This window comes from Cucumis melo, chromosome 3 (assembly GCF_025177605.1).
Source record: "Cucumis melo cultivar AY chromosome 3, USDA_Cmelo_AY_1.0, whole genome shotgun sequence".
NCBI classification, from domain to species: domain Eukaryota; kingdom Viridiplantae; phylum Streptophyta; class Magnoliopsida; order Cucurbitales; family Cucurbitaceae; genus Cucumis; species Cucumis melo.
Window position 1 is genome coordinate 4,115,756 of NC_066859.1, and position 12,988 is coordinate 4,128,743.

At 34.5% G+C, this 12,988-nt stretch overlaps 1 protein-coding gene across 1 annotated transcript; it reads left to right on the forward strand.

Annotated features, from left to right (window-relative positions):
- The first annotated feature begins 1,120 nt into the window (after nucleotides 1–1,120).
- Nucleotides 1,121–11,447, forward strand: LOC103485605 (protein S-acyltransferase 8-like). Its single transcript, XM_008443278.3, has 5 exons — nucleotides 1,121–1,525; nucleotides 4,586–4,771; nucleotides 8,668–8,973; nucleotides 9,108–9,341; nucleotides 10,413–11,447. The coding sequence occupies exons 1-5, from the start codon at nucleotides 1,487–1,489 to the stop codon at nucleotides 10,929–10,931; spliced, it is 1,284 nt and encodes a 427-aa protein (XP_008441500.1). The 5' UTR covers nucleotides 1,121–1,486; the 3' UTR covers nucleotides 10,932–11,447.
- The last annotated feature ends 1,541 nt before the right edge of the window (nucleotides 11,448–12,988 follow it).

A 12,988-nucleotide genomic window follows, 5' to 3' on the forward strand; every position in this document is an offset into this window, starting at 1 on the left:
TATCTTTGTGTAGAATAATTAATTATTTTCCATAATAATTAATTATTATTTATCTTTATCCAAAATAATTAATTATCTTTTACAATAATTAATTATTATTTATTTTTCTCCAAAAATAATTATCCTTTTACAAATAATTATATTTTTCCCAAAATACAATTATTTTACCTTTTCTCCCTTCCTAAATATCCTTTTTCCAAAATACAATTATCTTTTCCTTAAATAATATTATATTTTCCTTTAACATAATAATTATATATATATCTACACACATACATATAATTATTGAATATCCAACAAACTTTCTACCCCACAATTTAATTAAATAACATAAATAATTATTTAATTAAATTCGACTCCAACAACACTAAAAATCCACAACTTTACTTAATTCTCTTAACTTACCATTTAATCAAAAGCTCAACAAACACCACATGTCAAAACCTTTAATTAATTAAATATTCATCCAAGAAATATTTAATTAATTTCAATTCGCACATAAATCAAATAATTCTCATTAAGCGAATTCAAAATAACGCCCAATAAATTAAATCTAATTAAACAAAATTAAGATAATTAACTTCCAAAATTATCTTAATTTTTGGGGCATTACAGTAAACTTAGGGATAATCGATCTTTTCCTTTAGAGATGAATGTTTAATCTCCTGATGAAATGGTTTTAATCACATAAAAAAAATGTAAAATCATATAAATTTTTGAACGAGGTATAAACAAGTTTTACATGGTTTACCATTAATCATTGTTTTTCAATTTAAACTATAAGAAACTCTATATGTATGTAATTGAATCTATTAGAACATATATATCCTAACGATTTAAATTCTTTAGTATCAAATCTAGTTGAAGTCAAAAGAAAAAAAATAGGAGACAACACATTTGAAATGTCAACTCCAACCTTATTATTTGTCAAAAGAAAAATAAAGCATACTACATAGGACAACAAATTTATTAATATTGGGAAATAATTAACATTCAAATATTAAATGAAATCATAAAATCCAAGTCAAAGGGGAAGGTTAAATATGTAATTTCGCTAAAAAAAAAAAGAAGAAAAAAAGAGCACGAAAATAGAAGTGCTTTAGTAAACGAGCAGCGTGAAGGAAGAGTTTTTTTTTCCTTTTTCTCGAAGGCCTTTTAATTCAGTTTGTTATTTCGTTCGCAAAGAGATTTTCCTCACAAGTTGAGGGGGAGAAAGAAAGAGGGCGACCACTGTAAAATCTTCAATTCCTCATTTCCCTTTCCAAAATCTCTTCACAATTGGAATCAACAATCGCCATTAGCCGCAAAAACCCAAATCAAAGCTTAAGTTTGCTCCATAAATCGCCGTCGACTGATCGGGGTGAATCGTCCCCTGTGACTTTTTTACCTCGGTCGGTCTGAATGCCGACGAAATGACCATCCATAAGTTCCAAATATTTGACTCTGTTCCTGCTTAGTTTCGACCCGGAACTCCGTGCCTGCCATCATGGCCAAGCGCGTTTATCAAGTTTGGAAAGGGAGTAATGTGAGTTTCTTATAAACTCTGCTTTTTTTTTTTTTCGATTTGGTTATGTTTTTCTTCATCTGCGTACTCTCTGATTTTTCATATTTCGACGGAATTTTGGTGGGTTATGTTTGGATTTTGTATTGGTTTTCATTTTAATTTGATGGAGTTTGGATTTTTGGTCCAATTAGGTTTCATTGGGTTTGTAGCTCATTGTTTTGATGGGGTTTGATTAGTAAGTGGAAGCAACGAGGATAAATTCCAAACTTCCAGTTCCTGTTTTTGTTTTGTGTATTACTTTTCTTGGCCTAGAAATTGTCGAGTTCAATGGCTTTAGTTGACTAGAGAGCTTGCTTTCCGTTCTTGGAAGCAAATGGAGTTCTTTAGATCATAAGTACTCGCTCCCCCAGATCCTTACACCCCTTTCAAATTTTTGCTACGACGAAAGAGCAATTTATTGCATAGGAATAGGCTCTAGGGAGATTGGACAGGCAAAGTATGGTGTAGTCGTTTATCTGAGTAACGTGGGGCCTCAAGACATTTTAGGTGACGTGGCATGCCTTCGACATCTAAAATTGTTGGTTTAGAGTTTAGTACAAAGGTGGAGTTTTCTGAGGCCAGCTTCCGGTTTGTACCTTTTAGCTTGGACGTGTGTGTCTTTTTGTCTACGTTATGAATAATTGTGAGTCTCTTGGAAGGATCCATATTGACGGTGTTTTATTTATAGACAAGAGTTCAAATGCATTGATTGTGAATAGAACTGGGATTTTTTTAATAACAGGTGTCTTTGACTAATTCTGGGTGAAATTTACAAGATCATGGGAGGCCTTTTGGTATATTTTCAAACTATGAGTAAAAAGTTGTGAACGCATATTGCAAGTACCATTTAAATTTTAATGGATTTGGTTTTGTTTGTTCCTCATATTTGAGCTATTAAATAACTATATGTCATCAATTGTCATTTACGAAGAAACCAGGCCCATGAACCTAGGGATAAGCATCTCCCTCACGGTTGTTAACATGGGAAGACTGTTAGATCCACCGTAATAATGATGGAAATAAGTTGAACTCTATTTTGGTTTGGTCGTTTGGAGAGCATGCCTATAGTTGTGCCTACAGTCAACCACGGTTTGATTACTCCAATGATGGAAATAAGATTAGATTCTTGGTTAAAGTATCAGAATGGTTGAAATGGAGCAGAAAAATTGACTTGGGGTTGAACCGTTGAGGTCAGATAACATATCAAGCATACTGGCAAGAAAAGAAATTAGTTTATACTCTTGCTGTCACATTCAACGTAGACATGTTTTTGTATGCATCTCCTTTTCTTTTTTCTATTCTATGTCGTTCTATCTTGGGCTTCAAACAAAGTCTATAATTGTGCTGACCGGAGGTCATAATATATTTATTTTTATATTTAGAATGGTACATCACAATTTCACCTTTAGAGAGGGTGGTTCTCTCCTGAGGCTACACCAATATTACATCAAAAGCATAAACCCAAAACAGCAACTCAAAATACGTTTATATCGGCGCCTCCTAACGCATGTGTGTCTCAACAAAATCAATTATTAAATAGGAGAATTTCCCTTACTACCCCTCCTAACGTATGTGTGTATCACTGGAGGTCTAACACATGCCTTGGAGAAGCCCTAGATTGCATAGTGTGTTGCTGTTAGGATACCGCCTAACAAAAATACTCAGGGACACTAAGAACAACAAAGAACACTAAATATAGAAATATATATTTCAATATCAATGAAGAAACTACAACATACCTCGACACATTCTAGAGGGCTGAGAATACTCTCCCAAATTTTCCAAAGGAAATCCCACAACATTTTTCACAACTCTAACCATACTCTCTACTTATAACCAAAAAACCTAACAAACTTAATGTCTAATTAATATAATATCCCTTTCTGCTAATCATACTAATTATCCCAATATATTCCTAACTAGGAGCCTTACAGTTGCTTTACTCTAGCGGATGCTTTTAGCTTCTTGGATTAATCTAAGTCTTCAGTGCTGTGGTAAAACTACTTCAATATTTGAAGCTTTTGAGGCTATTTGAAATTAGTTAATGTGTTCAGGATTACAATTTTGGCCTCCTTATTTTAAACGAAAATCATTATCAGTAGTTATACAAATTTTCGTTAGTAAAAACCCCTTGGACACCCCAACATTCAATGGATCCGATATTGACAATATTGCTTGAATGACATGTAAAAATGTTGTTTATATCTATCTTACATCATGTGTCAGTTTTCTAACTGTCATCCCGATTCCTGAAATGGAAGGAATCATATAGAGAAGTTGGAATCTGAACAAAAATATTGACAGATTTACACTTTTACGTATGGTAGTTACTTAGACTTCAAACTTATCCTTCTTTTCCTCCATATCTGAAAATCATCCACGCACTTGTTAGGCACCAATTGTATATCAATATTGGAGGAAGGGTAAGTAGGTAGATGCAGGGAGACAAGATCGTTCCATGAAGGGAAGGGCTTTGAGTGATTTCTTATTGTGGGGACCACTAGGTTGTTAACTCTCTTGGATTGGAGAGACGGGAGAGAGAGAGAGAGAGTTTAAAAGTAGGTGTTGTTATATTTCCTTTTTCACGTTGTCAGTTTTAAGGTATTTCTCATAGAGAGAAGGGAGAGATCTCAACCTTCTCAATAGGGTGGTAGTATTGTAACGCCTTAGGGCTATTTTCACTTCTGATATTTTCAGATGCCTTACCTCGTCGTCATGGTTTAATGTGGAATTGCATTTTTGGTTCAGTTGACTGATCTCTTGCGACACTTCTCCACTTTGCAACTGTGGCATCTTTAACGTTGAATTGGATTTTTTGTGTAACCTTTTTCATAAATTTAAATACTCATTCAGTTGCTTTATTATTGGTTTCCAAGTAAAACCATGTTTGATTTCATTCTCTCCGATGACAGAGATTCTTGTTTTATTTGGATCAAGAAAAGCCGTGGAAAGTTTCTGCTTATACAATAGTTTTTTCCTTTGTCCAAACTTATGTTCTATTCGATACATTTTCTGAAAACTTTTTTGACACCTCTCTTGCAGAAGTTTATCCTTGGAGGAAGGCTAATATTTGGGCCTGATGCAAGGTCACTCATTGTGACTATTTCATTGATCACTCTTCCCGTCATAATATTTTGTGCATTCGTTGCAAGGAATCTTGTGCATGAATTTAAACCATATAATGCTGGATATGCAGTTTTGGTAGTAGCTATTGTGTTTACCATCCACGTAAGTAGTATTCTCTGACTTTTCCCTTTGGTCGAGGTGATGTTTTGACATTTATTTGAAGTCATTTAAGACTGTTTTTCCTGTTCATGTTATGGATTTATATGCTTAGATAGTGAATTATGGATTTATATGCTTTGTTCCTTCGAGTTTGTAATATTTGATCATTTGGATGACCACATCTTTTTGGGGGGATAGAATCTAACAACTTTCATTGAGAAAAATGAAAAGAGTACAGGGGTATAAAAAAAAACCCACAAACCCCTCTAAAGGAAGGGTTTCCATCTAAGTAAGATGTCAGATAATATTTACAAAAAAGCTTTGGTACCAAAGCCTAAAGTGAAACATGAAACCTCACGGAGGATCAAACATTCTATTGTTCCTCTCTCCCCAAATATACCAGCAAACCACAGAGGAAAAACTCCTCAATCATCACACAAATATTCCTCTGGCCAACTATCTCAACATCAAACTCCTATACGAAACAATTCCACAGAATTAACACTCCCAGAAAATTGATGCGGGTTTTTCTCTGCCTTCTAATAAAAATATTGTAGAAAGGACCCATTAACAAGAGTTTCTTTCTGACAAGCCTATCCAGAGTGTTCACTTGACCTAGCAAAACTTGCCAAGTAAAGAACTTGATTTTCTTTGGAATTTTTATCCTCCAAACCACGTCAAAGACCGGTTCACTAACATGAGATGGATCTGGGCCATCTGGCAATAACCTATTACAAGAATATCATTCAATAGGGTTAGGACTCCAGACATGAATGTTCCTTCTCCCAGCCCTAGAAATGCGCTTATCCAACAAAGATAGAAAAGAGGCAACCTTTGTTGTTTCTCTACTGGATAAATGATGATGGAATCCGAAAGAAAGGACATAAAGCTCCCCAACCAAACCAAGAAAATCAGAGACCAGACAATTGTTTAATAAAGACAAATGATGTAGATGAGGAAACTCTGAGCAGAGGAGACCATCCTCCACCCACTAATCTTCTCAAACATACATATCCTTACCATCCCCATAATGCAACGGACTAAATGGGAAAAAGTGGAAAGCTTAAAATACCTTTCCATTAGTTTCAGGTTGTGCCTTTAACCCCTTTAGCCACCCAATGATAGGCATCGGCGTCATGTTGACTCACAATAATCCTATCACACAAGATTTGCGCTCGACGCTCACGGCAAAACTCCAAAGCCATTTAGTCCACAGAGTTCTGCTGCGAAGCCTTTAATTTTCAATCTCCAACCCTCCTGATTCACAGGTGCCTTACAACCTCTCACCTAACCAACATCTATCTAACCAGAGTAAGTTTACCATCTTTAGAGAAAAAGCTTTCTTCCACAAGGCAAGGCTAATCTCTTACAGATCTTCTCGGTAATGGGGTTCCAAAATGACGTGGCCTTTGGGATTCCACCCAAGAGAAGGCCAAGGTAGGAGGAAGGAAAGGAGTCATCCTCGCAACCAATCGCATCTGCCCACCCTTTAAGCTTTCCTTGATCACAATTAATGCTCAAGATTTAGCACTTGCTCCTATTAATTTTAAGTCCAAAAATGTCCTCAAAATACCCCACCATATGATTGAATCAAGAAGCAATTCTCATCTGGACTTTAAAAATGGTCACTACTCAAGATTATCAATATTATATATAGCTTCTACGGGCACTTGAATGTTGGAATTTTATTTCTTTTTGGATAAGATACAATTTCATTGATTGAAAAATCCAAAGATATCAAAGGTACAAAAGGTCCATTTCATAGGGTATACAAAAGATGTGTCCAGTTTGCAACAAGAAAGGAAAAGCTGTGGCTATTAACAACTAGTATCTTTCCGCAAAAAGAAAAAAAGAAGCAGTGTGAACGTGTTTAGACCTCCTATTATCCATACCTACAGACGCAGGGGTAAAAAGGGGAATAATCAAGATGACAGCATGGCCAATGATGATAAATGAGGGGAATATCCTTTGAGGGACCCACCAAGGGAATTGGGGTACTTAAGGAATGTTTTTGGGGATTGCTGAGGCTAGGTTATATTTTGGGAAAAAAGCTGCTGAGAGCTTTTGGAGAAGAACCAGCCTTCTCGAAATTGCTGGGGGAGTCTTTTATTAGTTTTCCTTGATAATACCTTGCTGTTCTTATTTTCTTTTGTTCTGGTGTTACATTGTGAACATTATCTTGTTTTGGTTGCAATATATATATATCCACAGAGTACTGTCTCTGTTTCTCTAGAATTGTTTGGGATTTTCTGAGTGCAGGAGGAAGAGTCCTAACAGAACAATAGTATCAAATAATGTCCTTTGTCACTCTGAATTTTTCCTGGAAGATTCTAGCATCTCTCATCCCAAATCTTTGGTAAAACAGCACAAACAATGCATAACCATAAATGCACTTTAGAGACTTTGAAGAGTGGGGAACCTGGTCGGTAAACGAAGCCAACTCTGTGTGTCAAAAGGGAGAACAACCGACCAGTTGAAGGCATAAAAAATCTCATACAAAATCCCTCTAGAGACGGTGCAGTCAAGAAATCATGTTGGACAGATTCGTTGTTGATTTGGCGGAGGCAACATTAAGTGGAAGAGAGGTTGATCCCAGGACTGCTCTTCTGTAACATATCCATGGTATTAAGACAAGAATTAGTGAATTCCCTCGGGAGGAATTTCACCTTTCTCGGGCTGGGGCCAGGGGCATCTCCAAAGTTTCTTGAATAAATCATCTGATACCAAGTTTTGTTAGTAGTGAGGATAGTATATAAAGATTTAGTGGAAAATCCTTTAGATTCTAGCTTCCATGTCAAGAAATCTCCTCTGCCGGTAAGGGTCAAGTTTGGAAGATGGGTGAAGGAAGCCCATTCAGCAATTCATCGTCATTTAAGTGTTTTGTACCTTGAATAGTGGAAAATCCTTCAGAAAAATGAATGCAAAATTTTAGTTGAAGGATGGGTATGGTGATTGGTGAAGATAAACGTGAAATTTAAGTTGAAGGATGAGTACGGTGAAGATCAAAAACAAATGTAGGTCTTGCTTTGTGCACTTGTTTAAATTTTTAGTGATATTGGGGCAACAATCATATTTTGTATATTCTAAACAGTGATAGAATATGCTAATAATAATACAAGATGGCACTGATCAAAGAACCGGGAGAAAATTTTATCCCAGAGATACATATTTTAACCTGGATATTCAGAAGATAGCTGGAATATTCGGGCAATGAATTTAAAGATGGCTGGAGTAAGCACCATTTTATTCATTTTAGTTTATCTTGTTCAGTTTTCAATTGGAAATCTTCGCTGTAGTCACCTAACGTAGTTGGGGTTTTCCCTTATTTCATTCATGAACGACATGTTTCTTATCTAAAGAAAAAAGGGAAAGGTAGTAAGAAAATAGAGGAGGTGACAGATCAGAGTAAAACTGAGAAATTATATAGGCTTTCATTCTGCATAATAGTCTCTAGAGCTATCTTATTAAAATAAAAATAAAAGCCTAAGAGAGCAGAAATAAATTCTGGTCGACTTTCATATTCCTGTGACGAAAAACCTGACGGCTAGAAATGAATTTTTTCCTTATCAAAAGCATCACATGGCTGCTACACATCTTGGCACAGCATACAAAAACGTCTTGCCTCCAAGTCCTACTGGAGTTGTGGCACCACTGAAAATTCTAATTTTTAAAGAGCTAATTCTCTAGTGCCAAATAGTTGAACCCTATGCTACTATGGATATTTACACGTGACTGCATATGACATTGTTTCCAGGCCAGGATTACAAGTATCAGTTTTACTTTTGATGCCGAGTACTCTTTTTAATTAAATTACAAAGTTCTAGTAAACTGTTTTTTTTAGAAGAAAACAAAAAGTGTACAAGATTTGATATAAAGTGATCTCTTGGTTGTTCCCATAGGTATTGGTGCTGCTTTTCCTTACTTCCTCCCGGGACCCTGGTATAATTCCACGGAATCCACATCCCCCAGAAGATGAAATTCGTTACGAGTCTTCTATGCCACCCGAGCATGGGGGAAGACAAACACCAAGCCTCCAGTTTCCTCGAACGAAAGAAGTTATAGTCAACGGTGTTGCTGTGAGGGTGAAATACTGTGACACATGTATGCTCTACCGTCCTCCTCGTTGCTCCCATTGCTCTATTTGCAACAATTGCGTTCAAAAATTTGATCACCATTGCCCGTGGGTTGGTCAATGCATTGGTCTTGTATGTTCTTAGACTTCCTCTCAATTTCATTACTAACTTTAATTTCTATACTGTCCTAGCTAAATTATTCTCAATCTCTGTTGATTTTCTTTTGCATCTTAATACCAATCCAATCACCCTTTGTACTTGTGCAGCGTAATTATCGCTACTTCTTTATGTTTGTGTCATCTTCAACCCTTCTTTGCATCTACGTATTTGCAATGTCAGCCTTTTACATTAAAGTTCTGATGGAGGAAAATAAAGGCACAGTTTGGAAGGCAATGAAAGAGTCCCCTGCTTCAGTGATTCTAATGGCTTACTGTTTCATCTCTCTGTGGTTTGTTGGTGGACTCACAGGCTTCCATCTGTACCTTATAGGCACGAACCAGGTTGGTTAAGTTCTGCCTTTGTCTATAAATCCAGTTTCTGCATCCACTGGTGTTATAACTCAATAGATAAAAGTCTAATTAGTGGGAGAACTTCATCTTTATATACTATCCTCTCTTTCCTTATGTGGGAAAAATGAGGGATTTGGTCAGGATTTTACTGTGTGTTTTTACCCAATTATAAATAGATTTGCTAGCTTACTTATTGAATAACACCGGGAGAACTTTTAAGTTCTAGGATTTTAAGTTCGATTTTAAATTTTGCTTTATATTTAATGATGAACCAAAATCTGCCTCACGACTTTGATATGGGTTTTTCTTCTGAAAGGCAGTAATAGGTAGGAATGCTAGGTCGCTGAATTGTTAAGGCTCCATTTGGTACCAATGCTGTTTTTAGTTCCTTTTTTTTTTTTTCTTTTTTTAATGCTTGTTTTCTCCCAAATTTCATATTTTAGTCCTTGCAATTCTTGAAGAAACGCTTGTAATTGTAGTCAAATTAAAAATAATAATAAAATAAAATGGAAACTATTTCTTTTGGGCCCTTTAGTAACCATTTGATCTTTTTTTCTTTAGTTTTTGAAAATTAAGCTTATAAGCTATGTTTCTCCTCTAATTTTATTTACTTGCTTATCTATTTTCTACCCAAATTTTTAAAAACAAAACTAAGTTTTGAAGCTTTTTTTTAAAATATGTTTTTGTTTTTGGAATTTGTTGGACTAAGAATTCAATTTTTTTACTTAAATGATTGAGAACCATTAGAAGAAATTGAGAGAAAATAGGTTTAATTTTCAAAAACCAAATGGTTACCTGACGGAGCCTTAGTTTTAAAATTTGACTTTGGGTTTGAAATTAAGACAACAAAGAAACTTTAGAGTTGAAGTATTGTTTAATAAGCTTAATTTTCTGAAGTCAAAAGTAAAAAACAAATAGATTATCAAACAAATCAGATTTTCATTTTGAAGTTGTGAACGTTGTGGCTGTAATTTGCAATACACTGGGTGCCTAGCATTGTATTTTGTGTATGCGTGCATGTTTAATTTGTATTAAGCAGCTTAGATCACTCTATTTTTCCAGACCACCTATGAAAATTTCCGGTACCGAGCTGACAGCAGGTCGAATGTCTACAATCGAGGTTGTCTGAATAATTTTCTGGAAGTATTTTGCTCAAAAGTAAAGCCCTCAAAGAACAACTTTCGGGCCCTTGTACAAGAGGAGGTACCGCCACCTCCAGCCCCTCCTCCTTTGCGTGAGATGGGTGCAGCTGAACAAGATGATTTGGGTGGGGATCCACGTTCAAAGGTTGAAGATGATCTGGATATTGGTGAGGACCTACTGAAGATTTCCCAGCGACGTAACATCGAAGACATTAACGAGGATATACGCAGTAGAGGGAGCACTGGTCCTCAGCTTAATGTCTCAGAGGTAGACTCTAGTTTGGGTTCCGATCATCGAGCCCCCACCATTCGATCGGATGCTCGACACTCTAGTTGGGGTCGCAGGAGTGGAAGCTGGGACATTGCATCGGACGTTCTTGCCAATGCCAATGTTACCGAAAGCAGAGGCTATGCCCCTTCAAAAGAAACTCGTCAGTGACAAAGTCTATCGTATCCTATCAGCATTCCCAATAAAAATTATGATTCTAACAATCAAGTCGAAATTGTCAAGAAGCAGAGGAAGAAACAGAACTTCTTCACTCCGGGTATGAATTATACTCTTATATTTTGTGGTAATGCTGGTTATTCTATTTTGCAAAGTATAGGGCATGCTATGCAGCTGCTTATTAATTGTTGTTGGAGGAAGGTGAAAGAGTGTTTTCTCTGCCAAAGTCATTTCTACTTCTCATTCTCCTCTTTGATGTTGATAATTCGTGTAACATTCTCTATGAACTGAATTATTTTCCTTTGTGGTTTATTCTTTGTGTAATTAGTCACTACATGAAGCTGGGACTTCAAAATAGAAAACAAAAGAGAGAGAGAAAAAAAAAAAGATCTAATTGTTAATGCTCCCCTTTTTAAGTTTGAACTCTGATGTATCAGTTGATGAATTGGATGGCAAGAATTGAGACAGAACCATCTTCATAAATCTAGATGGGCTTTGAATTATTGACAACTAGAAATATCCATATAACTGTAGATATTTGCATATAATATGGATTTTTGAAGTATTTGAGTCCATTTAACTGTTTAATATTTACTTAAGTTTTCATACTTTTGTAATTTATAATGGGTTAAATTATTATGTGCGTTACATTCTATTTTAGTTTTGTATCTTTGAATATTCACTTTGAATGAAGTTTTATAATTCATCTCATTAGTATATTCTTTATTTTTAATCTTAGGTTTTGAAAGTATAATTAAAAAGGGTCTTTTTCTTGAATGAAAATTATTATTATTGTTTTCTTGTGGATAAATAAAAATTAGTCCATGGAAATGTTTGTTTCTTTTTTTTTTTTTTTTTATATATTATTATTAATCAAAACTCAAGAGTGCTATATTATAGAATTTTCACGTATGATGCTCATGAATGGAAGAGTTGTACTCCAAAACAATTTTGTTTTTCGTGTTTAATCAAATAAAGAATTGAATTCAATATCTCTTGATCTTGAATATTACTTTGGTTGCAAAAATCTAAGTAGGACTGATCATTTTGTAGTTTGCTTGCTTCAAGGCGTAACAATTAGAATTTAAGCATGCTCAAGTAGAGAATATATTATCCATTCAATTGTTCATTCAAATATTTAATTTGGGTAAATTACTCATAAAAAAACAAAGGTAAATGTTCAAAAGTTGAAGGACTAGAAATAAATATTAAAAAAATGTATAGTTTTTTTTTTTTTATAAAAGAAAAAGAAAAAGAAAAAGAAAAAAGATTTAGTAAGACCTAAATATGATAGAGTAGTAGGGTAGATGGTTTGGAAAGGGTCATAGCAATGGGGGTTTGCCTCAATAAGAGGCACATTTTTGGTGGTGATTTTAAAAAGGGTTTCATTTTTCAAAATATAAATATTTTTTTGAAAATGAAAAAGTTTTATCCCAATTTAGACCATCCATTTTTTAAAACAGAATTAGGTTTACAAACCCAACAATTTTATTTGTGGACATTCTAACTTTATCATTCTTTGTTTCAAGTTTGGTTTGGGTCACTTCTCAATTTCAAACAAATATCTTTTGTTTTCCTTTTCATTCTAAAATGAAAGATGTAGAATTTCTGTCATTTCTTCTTCTGTTTTGTTTTCTCAATCTTTTCATCTGTAAGGTTTGTTTTTTATTGTTTATTGATCTATCCTTTTATTAATTAAAATGAAAAAAAAAAAACAAGTGTTAGGTTTTATTAGGTTCGACTTTTCCTTTTATTATTTGAAATTTTCAAGTATTAGAGTAGGACGTTTGATAACTATTTGGGTCTTGCTTGAGATTAAGCATATAAATATCATTTATATCTCTAAATTTCTTGACTATTTTTCGCTAATATTTTCAAAAATCAATCCAAATTTCGAAAACTAAAAAAAATATCTTTCAAAAAGTTTGTTTTTTTTTCTTTTTGAATTTAAACTAAGAAAGCAATTGTTTTACTCAAAAAAGTTGTATTACATTATAAAAAATTGGAAGGATATAGACTCTATCTTTCAAATACGAAAAATTAATTGATTA

Coding starts and splice junctions, on each gene's coding strand:
- LOC103485605 (XM_008443278.3), top strand. CDS start 1,487: ATGGCCAAGCGCGTTTATCAAGTTTGGAAAGGGAGTAAT. Junction 1,526..4,585: donor AAGTTTGGAAAGGGAGTAAT/GTGAGTTTCTTA, acceptor CCTCTCTTGCAG/AAGTTTATCCTTGGAGGAAG. Junction 8,974..9,107: donor TTGGTCAATGCATTGGTCTT/GTATGTTCTTAG, acceptor GTACTTGTGCAG/CGTAATTATCGCTACTTCTT.